The sequence below is a fragment of the Mustela nigripes genome, chromosome 16, assembly GCF_022355385.1.
Source record: "Mustela nigripes isolate SB6536 chromosome 16, MUSNIG.SB6536, whole genome shotgun sequence".
Taxonomy (NCBI): Eukaryota; Metazoa; Chordata; class Mammalia; order Carnivora; family Mustelidae; genus Mustela; species Mustela nigripes.
The window spans coordinates 47,349,045-47,364,488 of NC_081572.1; the positions used below are offsets into that span (position 1 = coordinate 47,349,045).

At 53.4% G+C, this 15,444-nt stretch overlaps 1 protein-coding gene across 2 annotated transcripts in view; it reads right to left on the reverse strand.

Annotated features, from left to right (window-relative positions):
• Positions 1 to 1,260: 1,260 nt before the first annotated feature.
• Positions 1,261 to 15,444, reverse strand: part of EPN2 (epsin 2) — an 82,515-nt gene continuing 68,331 nt past the window's right edge. For both annotated transcript variants that reach the window (XM_059380490.1, XM_059380489.1), the window contains 4 exons: positions 8,697 to 8,870; positions 8,015 to 8,101; positions 5,776 to 5,991; positions 1,261 to 4,092 (listed from right to left, as the gene is read on the reverse strand). In XM_059380490.1, coding sequence (XP_059236473.1) covers positions 3,794 to 4,092; positions 5,776 to 5,991; positions 8,015 to 8,101; positions 8,697 to 8,870 — 776 coding nt within the window. In that variant the 3' untranslated portion in view covers positions 1,261 to 3,793. The remainder of the gene's footprint in view (positions 4,093 to 5,775; positions 5,992 to 8,014; positions 8,102 to 8,696; positions 8,871 to 15,444) is intronic.

Here is a 15,444-nt window from a genome sequence, read left to right on the forward strand (position 1 = left end):
ATGACAGAAATAGAGAATCCAAAATTTTGGGAGCCTCGAAAGGTTGAGAAAGGAGACTACTGGGTCCAGAAGGCAAATGGGAAGAGATGAGAAGGAAAAATGCTTCAAGCACTCAAGTTCTAGTAAAAACTTCTCATGAGGCCAAGCAACTCAGCCACCTGGTTAAGCATCAGATCTCAGGAGTTAAGCTCGCTCCTACCATTATCCCAACGGCCCCAATAGGAGCGACCAGGGAGCTGAAAAAAACATGGGGCAAGGCAGCGAGGAAGAATTTTATGTGTGTGCCTGTTATCTACTGCTGTGTAACATCTATCCACAAACACTGTCGCCTAAGACCACCACGTGTGACCTCCTGTGATTCTCTAAGTGACCCTAGAATGCTTCCCTTGGGGGAAAGGATATGCTTCACCTGTAGGGGAATGAAATCAGTATTTGGTGACCAGAAGGACAGCTGTGGCAGAGACCAGCCGTATGTGACCCTAACCCACTTCCCGGCCCCTGGGGCACCAAGGAGGCCTGCGTTTCCCCCAAACCCTGCTCCCGGTTGCCGCCCCCGGAGCCGGTGCTGGTGAGGGAGGCGGTCAAAGCCCCTGCCCGCCCTGGCCCCCTACGAGACCTCACACACTTCTCACTGCTCACTCATTCCCTGCCCACAGAAACAGAGCCAACCTACACGGTAACAGACTCTGTGAGCGCAGACCGCCATGGCTAAGCCACTGACAGGGCAATGTAGCCTAGGGCACCATGACATACAGGCCCCCCTCTCCTGTCCGGGGAGTGGCTGGCCCCACTGCTCCCAACTTGGGCAAACCCTCCCCAGGCCTATTGAGTTCTGCTCCCTGAGTGGTCACAGGCGGCCAGGGCAGCCCCAGAGGCCAGAGCTGGGGGTTCCTCTCAAGCGGAAAGCCGCAAGGCCGCCCCAGGCCTCCTTCCCCACTCTATGCTGGCCTCTGCCGTACATCCTCCTGCTGTCCAAACACCTCTTCCATCCCTGCCTGGAAAGGAAGGAGTTTTTGTCCTTCCACTGCGGTGCCACCTCTGATCACAGGATCCCAAGTCCACGGGTGGGGAGGTGCACCTACCCACCCACCAAGGCCCGTGCCTTGCCGACCACCTGTCGTGGTGCCCCGAGGGCTGCCTCCCAGCCAGCCTCCTCCCCTGTCCACAGAGGCTCAAACAGGCACGAGGATCGGCTCCTGCCCACCCGTCTCCGGTGGGAGACAGAGACGCGGGCGAGGAAGGACACAACCAGAAACCGCATCATGATACAAATGATAAATTATATTTGTACAGTAAATAAGTATCAATAGTCAACACACGTTCAAAACCAGCCACCGGCCCCTGGGACTGAGAAAACGGCTGGGCGGTGCCCCCTACCCCGGTGCCCATCAGGAGGGAGCATGACGGCACGTGTGTCACACGTGTGGCAGCAGCCGGCAGCTTCATGATCAGTGCAGCAGGCAACAAGGGACAAGGTGCCTGGGACAGGCCTGTGCCCGGGTGTGAGGGGGTGGGGAGAGGGGGCGCAGTGGGTCTTGTGGGGCCTCGGCGGCCCAGTGGCTAGAATGCTGGGGCCTCGAAGTCAAGTCAGGAAGGGCTCTTGACTGTTTACAAAAAGAATCACCGACGCAGTAGTCAGGTCTGGGCTACTGGCCTGTGAAGGGGTCCGGGCTCGCACCATGTGAGTGAAAGCACCTCCCGGGGGGGGGGAGCCACCTGCTGGGCCCCACCCTGTCCCCATGCTCCCCCAGGTCGGAGGAGGCCAGGGCGGGCTCCAGCCCGCGGTCCAGCCCCAGCTGTCCGGCTCTGGTGGAGGCATGGCCGGTCAGGAGCTCTGGGGGTGGCTCCTCCGGCTGGGGGACAGCCTTGGGGAGCGGCATGGGTGAGCTTTTAAAATGAGGAAACAGGAGAGGCCAGAAAAGGCTGTTTGGGACTCCGCCTGCTCATCTCCAGGCCTGTGCCCTGCTCAGGGTCTGACCTCCTCCCAGAACAGGCCACAGGAAGCGGAGGAACACCGGGGGGTCAGCTGCCTTGGAGTTGGGGTGAAGTCCACAGTGGAAAGCAAGACTGCAGCGCCCACAGGCAAGGTGACCTGACCGGAGGCAGGTTGGCTGTGTGTGTGGCGGGGGCGGGGGGAGGGGGGCTTCCTTCCCTGGGGAGAAGCACGTCTTTTCTGCTCTTTCATGAATTCATACTTTTCTTCTAGTGGCGGGTGGGGCGAGGAAAGGAGGGAGTTGGAAAAGGGAGGTAATATTAGTGCATGTTGGTTAAAAATCCATGTGAGAATGACTTTTTTTTTTCTTCCTCTCCGAAGTAAGAGATGATGAGAATTTTAAGTCTGCAGTGTGTGTCTGGAGTTAGCAGGAGGCTGGCCCCAGGGAGCCGTGGGCACTGAAGACGCCCGCAGTCTCCACGCCATCCCCATCCTTACCCTGAGTGCGGATTAAGACAGAGAGGATCACAGACACACAAGGTTCAAGATGCCTCTTCCGTTTCCAATTTGCACCGGAAACGGAAGTCCTTGTTGATCCGTGCATGCCTTCAGTTATAAAAGGGAATTAGCAGATAAAAACTGGTGAGTCACATCCATCCATCAGATTTTTTTCCCTTTAACTTGATGTTGGTGTACCAGTAAGAAAAACAGCCTCTCTCAGGATCCAGCCCAGAAGGCTGTGGTTCAATCTGTTGGGTAAGTCACCAAAAAAGGGAGTAAAAGAAAGGAAAAGGCAACTGGAGGCTGGGTTTTTGTTGTTGTTGCTGTTGTAGATTTTTTTTTTTAAATAAACATCATCTTTTCTGTGTAATCAAATTCCCGTATTTTTCCCTATAAAGAATTTGCTTTAGTTTTTTTTTTCCCCCCATAAGGCATTTTTTTTGCTTCCTATTTAAATTTTCTTAGAGTTAAAACCATAAATAAGAGGGTTTAAACCATTCACATGACACGTGCCAGTATCTTAATTCAGCCAGACCTGGTAAATTCTATCAAAACTAGACAGTTAAATAAGAACCACGTTATAAAAATATTAGCCAAAAAAAGACTATTAGGTAATTCTGCAAACTCAAATATGAAACTGTACTAAACAAATTATGTGCAAACGTATACAAGCATAGAGCCATGTGGCAGGGGTTATGCTCAGATTAGTTTAAAGCTCGCTCTAGTGGATTTAATTTAAGAGTTGTTCCGCGGTGGTAGGGTTTGCTTTGAACTCACACACGAGTCAAAGAAAAATAAAATATGCACAACCACTTCCCCAGAAGGTCAGCATCTCACGGAGCCGTGCTTCATTCCATCCACACCTGGGACCGCCTCGGGTGTTGCTAGGGCTGGAGGGGGTGGGTCACAAGGACACAGCGGTGGCGTTCCTAGGCCTAGGCCAGGCAGCGTCCCAGAGGCCCTCAGGCTGAGGCTCAGGGTGAGGTCAATGCTGACAGCTCCCGCCCCCTCGTCCTGGGCCCCAGAGAGCTAGCCGGTCTCCAGGACCAGGACCTCGGCGTTCGGGAGGAAGTGGGGATGCCACTGGGTTGGGCCCCTCCCGCGGGCAGTGGGCTGGGGACAGGCGGGTGGGCAGCCTCAGAAGGCGCGGAGACCCACATCTGACGTCTAGCAGGCCTGCCGCTGCTTGACGGGTCAGGGCTGTGCAGACAACCCTTCTATCAGAAAGCCAGAACTGGAAAGCCCTAACACCCACACCCCCAATCTTGGACACCATTCCACAATCGAGAGTCCCTGCTCGGCGTCCTCAGGCACGGAGGCTCTGGGCATGCGCTCTGTGGTGGGGCCCCAGCCCTGGCACTAGAGAAGGAAAGGGTTGGTTGTGCCGGTGGCCTGAGCTGCAGAGGGGGGAAGGCCCACGCTCCCCACCATGTTCATCGCAGTGGGGCCAAGTGGCGTCAGGGAGGACCCTCCAGCCCCCAGAGCCGGGTGTGGGGCCGTGGAGGTCATGGAGGCCACAGCCATGGGCTCCACACCTGGGCTAGGCCCAAAGGACGTGCTGGTCCCCAGGACAGGGCTCCCCCGCAGCTGGTTCAGCGTCAGCGGCTGCGGCTGGTTCACCTGGAAGGGGTTGACAGGGGCCGAAGCGGTGGCTGCACCTGGGAAAGAGGTGGGGCAGTGGCTTGCGTCAGAACAGACCCACCCCCAAGTACAAGGGCGGGAGACGGGTGTGACCAGTAGAACGTGTGCACCTCTAGGGGACGGGGTGCTTCGTAGTGCCTGCTGCTCTGCAGAGCCCCGGTCTCCAGCCAACGCAGGGCACACGTGCCCCCTGCCTGCATCTCCAGCGTCTGGTCAAAGAGACCAAGGCTGTTCGAAGCCGAGTGGCTCATCCGGAGTCACCAAGCCTGACTGAGGCAGTGCCAGGAGCGTGCCTACTCAGAGCTGGCCCCCCATGTCTCCCTCAGCAACAAACAGCTGGCCCCACTCCCCTAATTTGTCTGTCAAGCTCTGTGACACCAGGTGTCCGGGAAAGAGGGGCACCGTCGGGGAGCGGGGATCCTCAGCATGCGGCCAGAGAGTGCCAGCCTCCACCCTGGACCATGGGACCTGAGGGCTGGCAAGACTAAGGCTCTGAGAAGCCCTGCAGTCAAGAAGTGGAGGCAGCTCTGTCTTAACCAGCGTTTCCAGAAAGTACCACACATCGTTAAGGCTTTCTCCCCTGGCTTTTAGCAAAAACATCTTTGGTGCTCTGCCAAAGCCCCCGAGCGCCACCAGCATGGAGCCTCCAAGCAGCCCAGCCCTTGAGCACACAGGCTGCCCGCCGAGGAGCACCCCCAGCCTCCCCGAGGAGATGCTGCCCGCTCTCCAGCCCACCGTCGGGGGAGGCAGGCTCTGCTGAGGGCACAGCTGGCGTTCCTGCACCAGCACCACTCCTAATGCTGCAGAGCAGCCCCGCCAGAGCTGAGCCAACCCAGAGGTGCCGGGAGCCCCCCGTAGCGGGATGGCGGGACCCCAGGCAGGCAAGCTAGCCTGGCTGGGACATGGGGTTCAGATCCGGCTCCACCCAGGGAGTGAGGGGCAACCATGTCCTCGCCCCGCTCAGGACCACGGGGACTGGCTACAGTCCCCACCCTCAGCACTTCTAAAACCCGGGGTCCATCTCTGCAGGGTCCTCCGAGGGGCCGCAGATTCCGCGGTCTGAGGGAGGCTCTCAGACTGAACGCCTTGAATGAGACACACTGGGGAGCCCATGGCCTCAGGGACCCCGGACTCTAAAGCCAAGGCAGGAGGGCTTGTCTTGCAGTCCACAGAGCCTTTGAGGGGGAGAACAGGCATTTAGACGGAGCCTAACGGCAGGGAGGCTAGATACAGAGGTGGGAGGGCAGGGCTCCCAGCCCCAGAAAGAAAGAATCTGGCACCTCAAATGGCTAAAGAAGGGTCTGTGGGCCCCTTGCAAAGGGCCCCCCGAAAGGGGAATGTTGGGCAGCAAACCCCAGCTCTTCCTCTCCCCGCCGCTGCCCTTCTGCAGCTGACCAAGTGGTGCTTGCTGGAGGGTCTCCCTGGCCAAGGGCACGAAGTCTGGGGCAGCTTCTGCTCAGTGGTCTCCACAGTGAGGTGGGGCTGTTTCCCACCCATCCCCGCAACCACACGTCAGCTTTCAAGCCCCGACCCCCAGGCCCTGGAGAGGTCCAGGAATTCCGGGCATGCTTCCTGGGTAAGGCAGGAAGATTCTCGGAGGAGAGGTGAGAAGTGGAGGAGAGGTCAAGGCCGGAGGCTAGCCCCAAACCCATAGTCAGGAAGGGCAGACAAGCAGAGGGAGCCCCAGGAAGCAAGCATACCTGGTGCCAGGAAAGGGTTGAGAGACTGGGCTGGCGGGGCTGGCCTGGTCACCAGCGAGTCCAGGTTGACTAGGGCTGCATTGGGGCCCAGGAAGGACTCGGGTGTTTTCCGAGCGCTGCTGGGCTTGCTCGAGGTGGAGGTCAGGGGCTGGCACTCGAAGGGGTCTGGGCTTGTAGTTCCGTTGTTCTGGGACGGAGGCAAGGCCACAGCCTCAGCTACAAGACAAGAACACACAAGGGCATGGTGAGGACAGAGGGCATGGCCCCGAGACCCGCATGCAACACTGCTAACCCCAGCAGCGTCCTGTGCAAAGACACACACATTCTGGGGGACCAGTGTCGCCACACAGAAGACGGGGATGTCCACGGCAGTGTTGTTTCCAACAGACCTGGCCGGGGACAGTCAGCCACAGGGTAGTGTACAGAACCCTTGTTTGTGGGGGCACCTGGGTGGCTCAGTGGGTTAGGCTGCTGCCTTCAGCTCGGGTCATGATGTCAGGGTCCTGGGATCAAGCCCCGCATTGGGCTCTCTGCTCAGCAGGGAGCCTGCTTCCTCCTCTCTCTCTGCCTGCCTCTCTGCCTGCTTGTGATCTCTCTCTGTCAAATAAATAAATAAAATCTTAAAAAAAAAAAAAAAAAAAAAAAAAAAGAACCCTTGTTCGTGTACGCAAACCCAGAGCGCAGGGACAGGAGGCCTAGTGACGGGGAAAGAGGGCCGGATCACGTCACGGGAAGAGCAGCAGTTGGCAAAAGTGCGTACGGCCCGGTCCTCTAGAAATATCGGGATGGTATTTAGGGCTGCGGGCCAGGCGCACACAGAAGACGTATGTCGTGTGTTTTCACTATCAATTTTCTACAATGATCATGAATTTCTTGAGAGAGAAGAAAAGCAAAGACCGTGTCAGCAGAGCTCAGAAAAAGCATTGGAAGGCAACACAGCGGCGAGGGGAGGGAGGTTTACAGAGGAGTTCTGTTTTCTTCCATACACTTTTCCAAATTTTCTACAGTGGAAACAGTTCCAGAATTGGGGGTGAGTGTTCGCAAGTGCACAGAAGGACTGTGCACATTATAGGGCCACACTGCCTTCTCGTTGCAGCGCACCTGGGTCGTCAAGGACCACGAGGCTGCACTCCGGCCTGCAGAAGAGATGCATGGAATTTTGGGCGTTTTTTGGTTTGTTTTTTAAATATTTTACTCATTTATTTGACAGACACAGATCACAAAGAGGCAGAGAGGCAGGCAGAGAGAGAGAGGGGAAAGCAGCCTCCCCGTCAAGCAGAGAGCCTGATGCAGGACTCGATCCCAGGACCCGGAGATCATGACCTGAGCTGAAGGTAGAGGCTTAACCCACTGAGCCACCCAGGCGCTCCAGAATTTTGTTTAATGCAGCAAAAGAAAGACCCCAAGAAGCAGCACATTCTAAGTTGCCTCTGGACCCCTGAGCTGAGAGGGGGCCAAGCAGCGGTCAGGGGTCAGGCTGCACGGACCTCAGATGGGAGGCCAGCTGGGCCTATGGCTGCCTCTGGGGGAAGCAGTCCAGGGGAGGTGAGAGGGAGGTGAGGGGGTGGAGGGGTAGATGGAGATCATGGCGGGGGCACAAGGAGAAGCGGAGAAGCTGCTCCATGTGGCTGGGAGAGGTGGCCTGGAGGTGGACAGAGGCAGCCTGGCTCTGTCCCTGGCCTCCTCCCCCAGTCTGGACTCTCTGTCCCCCACCCTGATACCCTGCAGCCCAGAGGCACTGGGCTGGGGCTCTGACAGGGACTGGGTGGAAGCCACAACCTGGGATGATCAAGTAGGGGCAGAGATACCCTGTCCGGGCCCAGAGCAGGTGCTGTATGGAAAAGGGGCACCATGTCGAGAGGGAAGTTGGGAAGACTAAGGCATATGGAGGCAGCAGTTGAGATGGGGCGGTGGGGGCCCAGGCTGGGCTGGAGAGGCGGCGGTGGGTGGGGCACCTGTGCAGGCAACCTGGAGGGGCCCAGGGGTGGGGCCGAGACCCAGAGGTGAATGAGACCAGAAGCATAGGCCCAACACCAGGAGAGAGTGAAAAAAAATTCTCAACTGCATGCCTCTTCACTGCTGATGTGTGAATTCCTGCAACCAGCCACTCACAGCTCCCAAGATCAAGACACAAAAAAAATGCGCAAAATTGAGAGGTTCTGAAAGCTGATTATTTCTGCCCTAACTGGACTGGTCAAATGCACAGAACGTTATAGAAACAACCACCACCTTCACATACCTGTTTTTTTTGAAGTCCGGAGGTTGTCAAATTCAGAAAAGTCATCTTTAATGGTACCATTCAGATTACTGAAGAGATCAAAGGCCCCTGGGGGAACACAAGAGGCTGGTGACTGCGGGTGTAGTTCCCCATGATTCTGCTTCCCCGTCTACAACCTAGGGCTGCTGGCGGCAGGTGGGGGAGGGATCGCTAACCCTGCTCCTGGGGGAGAACTGAGAGCCAGAGGGCAGCTCGGGGTCACCAGCTGGTTTGGGCAGGGGTTGAGCCAAGGATCCTGGCCTCCCACAACCCGGCGTGGGGGCGTCTGCCTGCCACTGCTCCCACCAGCCCCACCCCAAACTGAAGGAGGGGCTCATGCGGGGGAAGAGACTTCTGAGCCAGGTTTGGTGACGTGGATGGCTCCCGTAGGAAGCTACTGGAAGGAGTGCCTAGAATGCAGCCTGCCCAGGTGCCCTAGAGAAGTCCCTCTGGATGGCGGCTCAGGTGCCCCGAGGGCCTGTGGGCTCACTCTTCGCAGTGGGCTTATGGCACTTGTGGTGTTTGGCGGGGAGGCTGGGGACAAAAACCGCAGAGACAAAGATAGCAAGAGCAGGCCACCATAGGTCCCATGCCGAGGAGCCAGGACAGGGGACAGCAGTGTGTCCAAAGGGGCTCTCAGAGCCCGTGCAGAGCGAGGTCTCACCAGAGGAAGAGATGGGTTTAGTGGCCGAGGCTGCAGCCCAGGCGTCTGCTGTCTTCCCGGCCCTGGGGGCAGGCTGCTGCGGGGCCGCCCAGGGGTCTGAGCCCTTTGGGCCGGAGTGTGTGCTGGCACCAGTGGGCACACCCCACGGGTCAACAGAGGCAGCTGGCTTGGCACCTGTGGAAGGTAGAGTAGGCTCAGCTGCGTCCTCAGAAAGTTTTGGGCAGCCGGGGTGAGAAAGGAAAGGATACTGGGCCACGTGAGCTACATCCGGGTCTGCACCATGTCAGGACAGGCAGCTACCCTAACTAAGGCTGCTGCCCCAGGCATGCGAAGCTGGACTGAGCCGAAGGCCGGGACTGACAGCCATGGGGGCTTCCACCCTGGGGGTGGGGTATGCTGGGCCCAGACTATTGGGAAGGTACCAGACGGCACACAGCTGAGAAATTTCCCAAGTGGCTGCCACACGTGGTCTCGCACAGAGCTCCAAGCCACGTTCAAACCCGCCTCCCCAGAGTCCGCCAGCCTCCTCCTCCACAGAGCGAGCCCTGCCCGGGCATCCGCCGCTGCAGCCGTGGGCGCCGGATGCGCCCAGTACCCCCCTGCTTTGAGTGGTTTCTGCTTTTGATAGAGGGCAAATAAAACAGATGAGGACGGTGTGAGGAACAGTAAACAAACGCCTACATGCATAGCCAGTGTTTTCAGCCAGTGAGTGACCAACCAGTTTATGGGGTCATGACTGGCCTTTTTTTAAGAGAGTATAACAGGGACACGTGAGCACACCTAACGGGCGGTGTCCATCCAGCTGTGCGTACCTTTCATCTGTCACATGTAGATGCAGGCCTTACTCAGGCTAAGTGCATACGCGCCCCAGGCATGCCTCGCCTTTCTTTGAGGAAAGTCACAGCCAGTGTTTAAAGGTCACCACCACCTCTCAAGGAGCAGAAGGGCCTCCCCGCTTCATGACACCTGTCAGCCCAATCTTTCCTTTGTGTTAGCCCCCGCCTTAATCTTTCCTCTGGTTCTACCCTGCAGAGGCACCTTGAGACACTACTGATCAGCTGTGCCACTTTTTTCACTTTACACAAATGGAAACACTGCACACATTCTGTGTGACCGGCTTTGCTCACAACGCACTTGATATGGGAGATTTCAGCTGTGTTGACATGCAGCTGAAACCTGTTCCCTTTTCCTGCTCTAGAACCTTCCAGTCTAGCAGGGGTCGGGCGGGGAGGAACCACAGCTGGTCAGTCTGCTGAAGGTACTGGCTTGGTTTTGCTTTGGTGGTGCTGTTCTTTCTTCTCCTGTCCTGTGCACTCGTACCAGTGAGGCTCCGTCCCCTCTGCGCGGTCGTGCCTTACGTTGTGTGCACACAAGTCCTGGCACTCCAGCGACTGGCCCCTAACCTCAGTAAAGCTTCCTGCTCACTTTCTGACACGTTACAATCTGGCGGGCGTGCAAGGTCACCAGGCTGTTTTGTTTTGCATTTCATTGTTCCTTAATGAGACCATGCCTCTTGTCATTTTTGTTTGTGGGTCTTCCGTGATTCGCACCTATCCCAATCTTTCTCTGCCTTCCTTTGGGTGTTTATCTTTCTCTTCTTGATTTGAGAGTTCTCATCAATAGGTGAGAATAGGGTTTTACTTGGGTTACAAAAGCAAGGAAACTACCTCCCAATTTGTGGCTTTTCTTTTCTCTCCTTAAAGTAGATTTTGGGGGCACCTGGGTGGCTTAGTTGGTTAAGCGGCTGCCTCCGGCTCAGGTCCTGATCCCAGGGTCCTGGGATCGAGACCCACGTTGGTCTCCAGTCCCACAATGGGCTCCTTGCTCGGCAGGAAGTCTGCTTCCCCCTCTGCCCCTTCCTCTGCTTGAGCTCTCCCTCCTGCTCTCTCTCTCGGACGAATGGATAAATAAAATCTTTTAAAAATTTTTAAGGGGAGCCTGGGTGGCTCAGTGGGTTAAGCCTCTGCCTTCGGCTCAGGTCATGATCCCAGGGGCCTGGGATCGAGTCCCGCATTGGGCTCTCTGCTCAGCAGGGAGCCTGCTTCTCCTCATCTCTCTCTATGTCTGTTTCTCTGCCTATTTGTGATCTCTCTCTCTGTCAAATAAATAAATAAAATCTTTAAAAAAAAATTTTTTTTAAATTTTTTTAAATTAAAGTAGCTTTTGATGAGCAGACATCTGAAATTGAGCGGGGTGCAACCTATCAGTATTTTCCTTTGTAATTTGTGCTTTTCCTGACCTTTAGGAAAGGTTTCCCTACACCTCAACCATCTTCCTCTATAGCAACATCAAAAAGATCTACAGTTTGCCTTGCACATTCATGCGTTTGCCCCATTAGCAACTGATTTTTGCATATGGCACAAAATACAGATTTGATCTCATGCTTTCCTACCCTGAGTCGTCCTACCACTCTTTTCCCACTGACCTGCACACACTGCCGCCTCCACAAGTCCTGGCTTCACAGATTCATTCCTGGGCTCTCCCTTCGGATCCACTGACCCCTCTGTTTTCACCCCTGTGCTTTCTGGATTATCCTCATGGATATTCTTATCATAATAAAAACGGCTATCTGGTACCTGATACCTCGATCTTGTTCCTCGGGCATACATGGCTATTTCCAGCCCTCTGCTCTTCCATAATCATTTTAAAATCACGTCAAGTTAAAAAAAAATGAAAAAGAAAATAAGGAAAGAAAACCTTGGGGTTGGGGGCAGGAACCTGGGTGGCTCAGCTGGTTAAGCACCTGCCTTCCACTCAGGTCATGATCCCAGGGTCCTGGGATCGAGCCCCACGTTGGGCTCCCTGGTGAGCATAGAGCCTGCTTCTCTTTCTCCTTCTGCCTGCTGCTGCTCTTTCTGTCAAATAAATTAATTAAACTTAAAAATTTTTTAAATTAAAAAACCAAAAACCTTGCTGGTATTTTGGTTAGAATTGCACTGAATCTCAGATCAGTTTGAAGTAAGTTCTTGTCACTCTAACAGCAAGTCTTCCGAAAAAACCAAAGTCACAGGACATCTCTCCTTTCACTTAAGTCCTTCTTTAAATGAATGATTTGAAGTGAAAGATGTCAGTGAAAATCTTATTTTAATCTTTTATTTCTATAAAGGATTCATTTGTATAACTTCTGTAATGCCTATTTCTAAGGACTTAAGTATACACACACACACACACACACACACACTTAAGATTTTATCTCAGAGAGCAAGCAGAAAAGAAGGGGGAGCAGCAGAAGGAGAAGCAGGCTCCCAGCTGATCAGGAAGCCTGATGCAGTGTTTGATCTCAGGAGCCTGGGATCATGACCTGAGCCAAAGGCATCCCAGGACTGGTATATTTTTAAATTTTCATTTTTATTCGTTTATTGTATACAGAAAAAATTTAACTTTATACACTGATTCTTGCAGCCTGCAATCTTACTAAACGCTCACCTAATAATTAAAATTAATGCAAATCATTTATTCTAAGGATTCTTATACCTCTTGATTCTAACAGAGTTATGCGAGTTTTTGGATAGCCTATGTACATGATGATATCACTGGCAAATGATGATGGTCTAATTTTCCCCAGTCCTTATACTTTTTCTTTTCTTTCCCTGCTTCACTGTGCTGGCTGGGGCCACCAGTCCCAACGTAAAGTATGAGTGTGCAAAATCAGTGTCTCTGTTTCAAACACTCTTCAGGATCCATTTTCAACCATTTAAATTAAACAGTTGCATTTACCACTTGTAGGCTTTCTTCCTTCTGGAAGCCCTTTATCAGGTCATGGAAAATCCTCATCACTCCAAGTTTGCTAGGACTTTTGCCATGAACGGCTGATGAATTCTGCCAACTGGTTTCTGGCCCTATTAAGATGACAGCACAATTTTTCTCTTTTGGTCTGTGAAGTATACGTCTTCTAAGGACCTGTTCCTTGTGAACAAAGCTTCTCATCATGTACTGTATCATCTGTATATTTTTCAGTTTGGATTTGCAATTGTCTTTGCTTTTTGCGTCTGTACTCATGGCTAGGGGTGGCCTGGCAGGTCTGTTCTCACATGGTATGTCCTGTCTGGTTTTGGTGGTAAGGTGATGCTCATCTCATAAAACCAGGAGGGACACTCCTCACTTTCCTACCCTCTGAAGGAGTCTGTATAAAGGTGGAATTGTTTCTTGAATGTGTTAGAATTTGCCAGGTAAAGCCCTCTGGGTGGATTGCTGGGTGGGGAGGATTTTTGAGCCCTGACTCAATGCCTTTAATGATTATAGCAGGATCCCTACCTTGGGATTTTTTATTGTTCTTTGGCCAGCTCTGCTAAGTTTTCCTTCTAAATTTATCCTCTTTAAGTTTTCGGGTTTTGTAAGAACAGAGTTGATCAAACAGCCTCTCACTCCACGGGAATTCTTGGCAGTTATGTTCCCGTGGTTCACTCCTCATAGTGTCTGTGCTTTTCCTCTTACTATTTTAAGAAGGCTCCACACCCAGTGTGGGGCTTTAACTCAAATCCAGAGATCAAGATTTGAACTGAGATCAAGAGTCAGACCCTTAACCAACTGAGCCACCCAGGCGCCCCCTCTTTATATTTTTTTAATTGATCTTGCCAGTGAATTTGTCTGTCTTATTACACTTTCAAATTACCAACATCTGTCTTTGTGGATATGATCGTGTGTCTGTTCTAATGCATGGATTTCTGTTCCTATCCGTGTTTTATTTCTTCCACTTTATTTGGGTGGCAGGCATTTTAGAATGCTACAAATGTAAACGCCGAAAAGCTGTCACTTCCCCTCACACTGTCATTTCAGGCGCCCCACGAATTCTGAAATAAGTGTATTTACCTTAATATTTTTGGTTCTCAACATATTTGGTTTGCATTATCATTTCTTCTTTGAGTCAAGATTTCAGGAGTGTTTTTCAAGTGTCAAGTGTATGGAGTTTTTCTAGTTTTCTTTTTGTTGTCGAGGGTATTACGCTCAGAAAATGTGCTCTGGGTGCTCCCAATTTCCAGAAATGGTTTGAGGCTCCTAGCCTTTACGCCCAGCATACGATCAAGTTTTTGCCAGTATTCGAAACGTGTGTGCTCCCCTCACTGGAAACAAATCCATGACCTCATGAACCATGCTGCCCAAATTGCTACATTCTCACTACTTGTGGTGAAATACTATGAGATATACATATCGGTCTGCACACCCCCACTCCTGGCACAGAATTCCCCAAAACCCTGTCATTTCTTAAGCGACCAGGCACTACAAGCATCTCTTGCTTACTGAGGTGACCCTGTGTGGGTTCCTGGCCACCTCCTGGCTGAAGCCAGGATAACCAGAACCCCCAAGACTCAATAAGGAGCTGGGAACATTTCTGTTACCTGGAAATGTCGCGTTTCACCTTCCTTCTTAGGGAACACCTTCATCGAATATACAATTCTGGAGGGTCACGGTTGTTTTGTTGGTGTTTCAAGATTTAAAATGTATTTTACCGGGCGCCTGGGTGGCTCAGTGGGTTGAGCCGCTGCCTTCGGCTCAGGTCATGATCTCAGGGTCGTGGGATCGAGTCCCGCATCAGGCTCCCTGCTGAGCAGAGAGCCTGCTTCCTCCTCTCTCTCTCTGCCTGCCTCTCTGCCTACTTGTGATCTATGTCAAATAAATGAATAAAATTTTTAAAATAAAATAAAATAAAATGCATTTTACCATCATTCTTGAAAGAAAGAGGATTTTACTAGGAAGGGAATCCAAGGCCACGGTTTTTCTTCCAGTCCCCTGAAGATCTCAACCCATGGGCTTCAGGGGCTTGCCGCCCCTTTTCCATGGACCGTCCACCCCCTGTGGGTTTAGCATGTGGGGACTTCTTTTATTATATCCTGCTTACAAATCACTAGGCTTCCTGGATCTGAGCAGTAGCGCCTTGCTGCAAACCTAAAAACCCTCAATCACTCTTTTTTCAAACCTCAACTCTTCTGGAACTCCAAAGAGAATGTGTGTTAGATGTCCTCATTCTGCCTCTGCTTCCCCAGCCACGCTGACCTCCCAACCGCTCCCCAGATGCACCAAAGGGCACGTCCACTGCCTGTGGCCTCTAGGCCTCTAGGTCCGATCTTTCTCCCTCTTCTTGCCTTCACTAACTCCTGGAATCATTCAGCCTTCTTTCAGAGCACTCGTGTGCCTCACAGTCTCCCTGGGCTGTGACCCCCTCCTCGGGGCACAGGTGGGCCCCTCCCCTGCAGGTGGGAGGGTAGCACCAGAGACAATGTGGCTGAGCTCCGAGGCTCAGAGAGGGCAGGTAGGAAGGGCAGTGACTGCCAGTCTCATAGAAGACCAGGGATGCTCCCCACGCCTGCGGGAGGACCCATAGCCCAGAGCCCCATTCCTGGGCATGCCCCTCTTAGCACCCCTAGCAGCCGTGTAAGGGGATGGACATGTGGGGAGGACGGTCCTTGAGTTTCAGAAATGTGAAGCCTCTGCTAGGCGTTCTGCTGTGCTGGCTTTCTCTTCTGGCCCCTGAGATGCTGAGTGCCTTTAGAGTGGGCCTGTCCAGCCTGTATCAGCTGCCACCTTGACTTCTGGCTGACAGCAAGTGGGAGAGGTACAGGGAAGGGGAGGACAGGCTGCCTTTGCTACTTCCCAGACTTGTCACTGCAACCGCAGTAACGCTGGGAGCTGGACACGGGCCAAGGCAGATTCTGACTTGCAATGTTCATTCCCACCATCCCTGGGACACGTAAGCCTGTCAACTCCTGTGAGGACTAGGGGCTGCTGCTGCCTCAAACCCAAAACGCTCTGG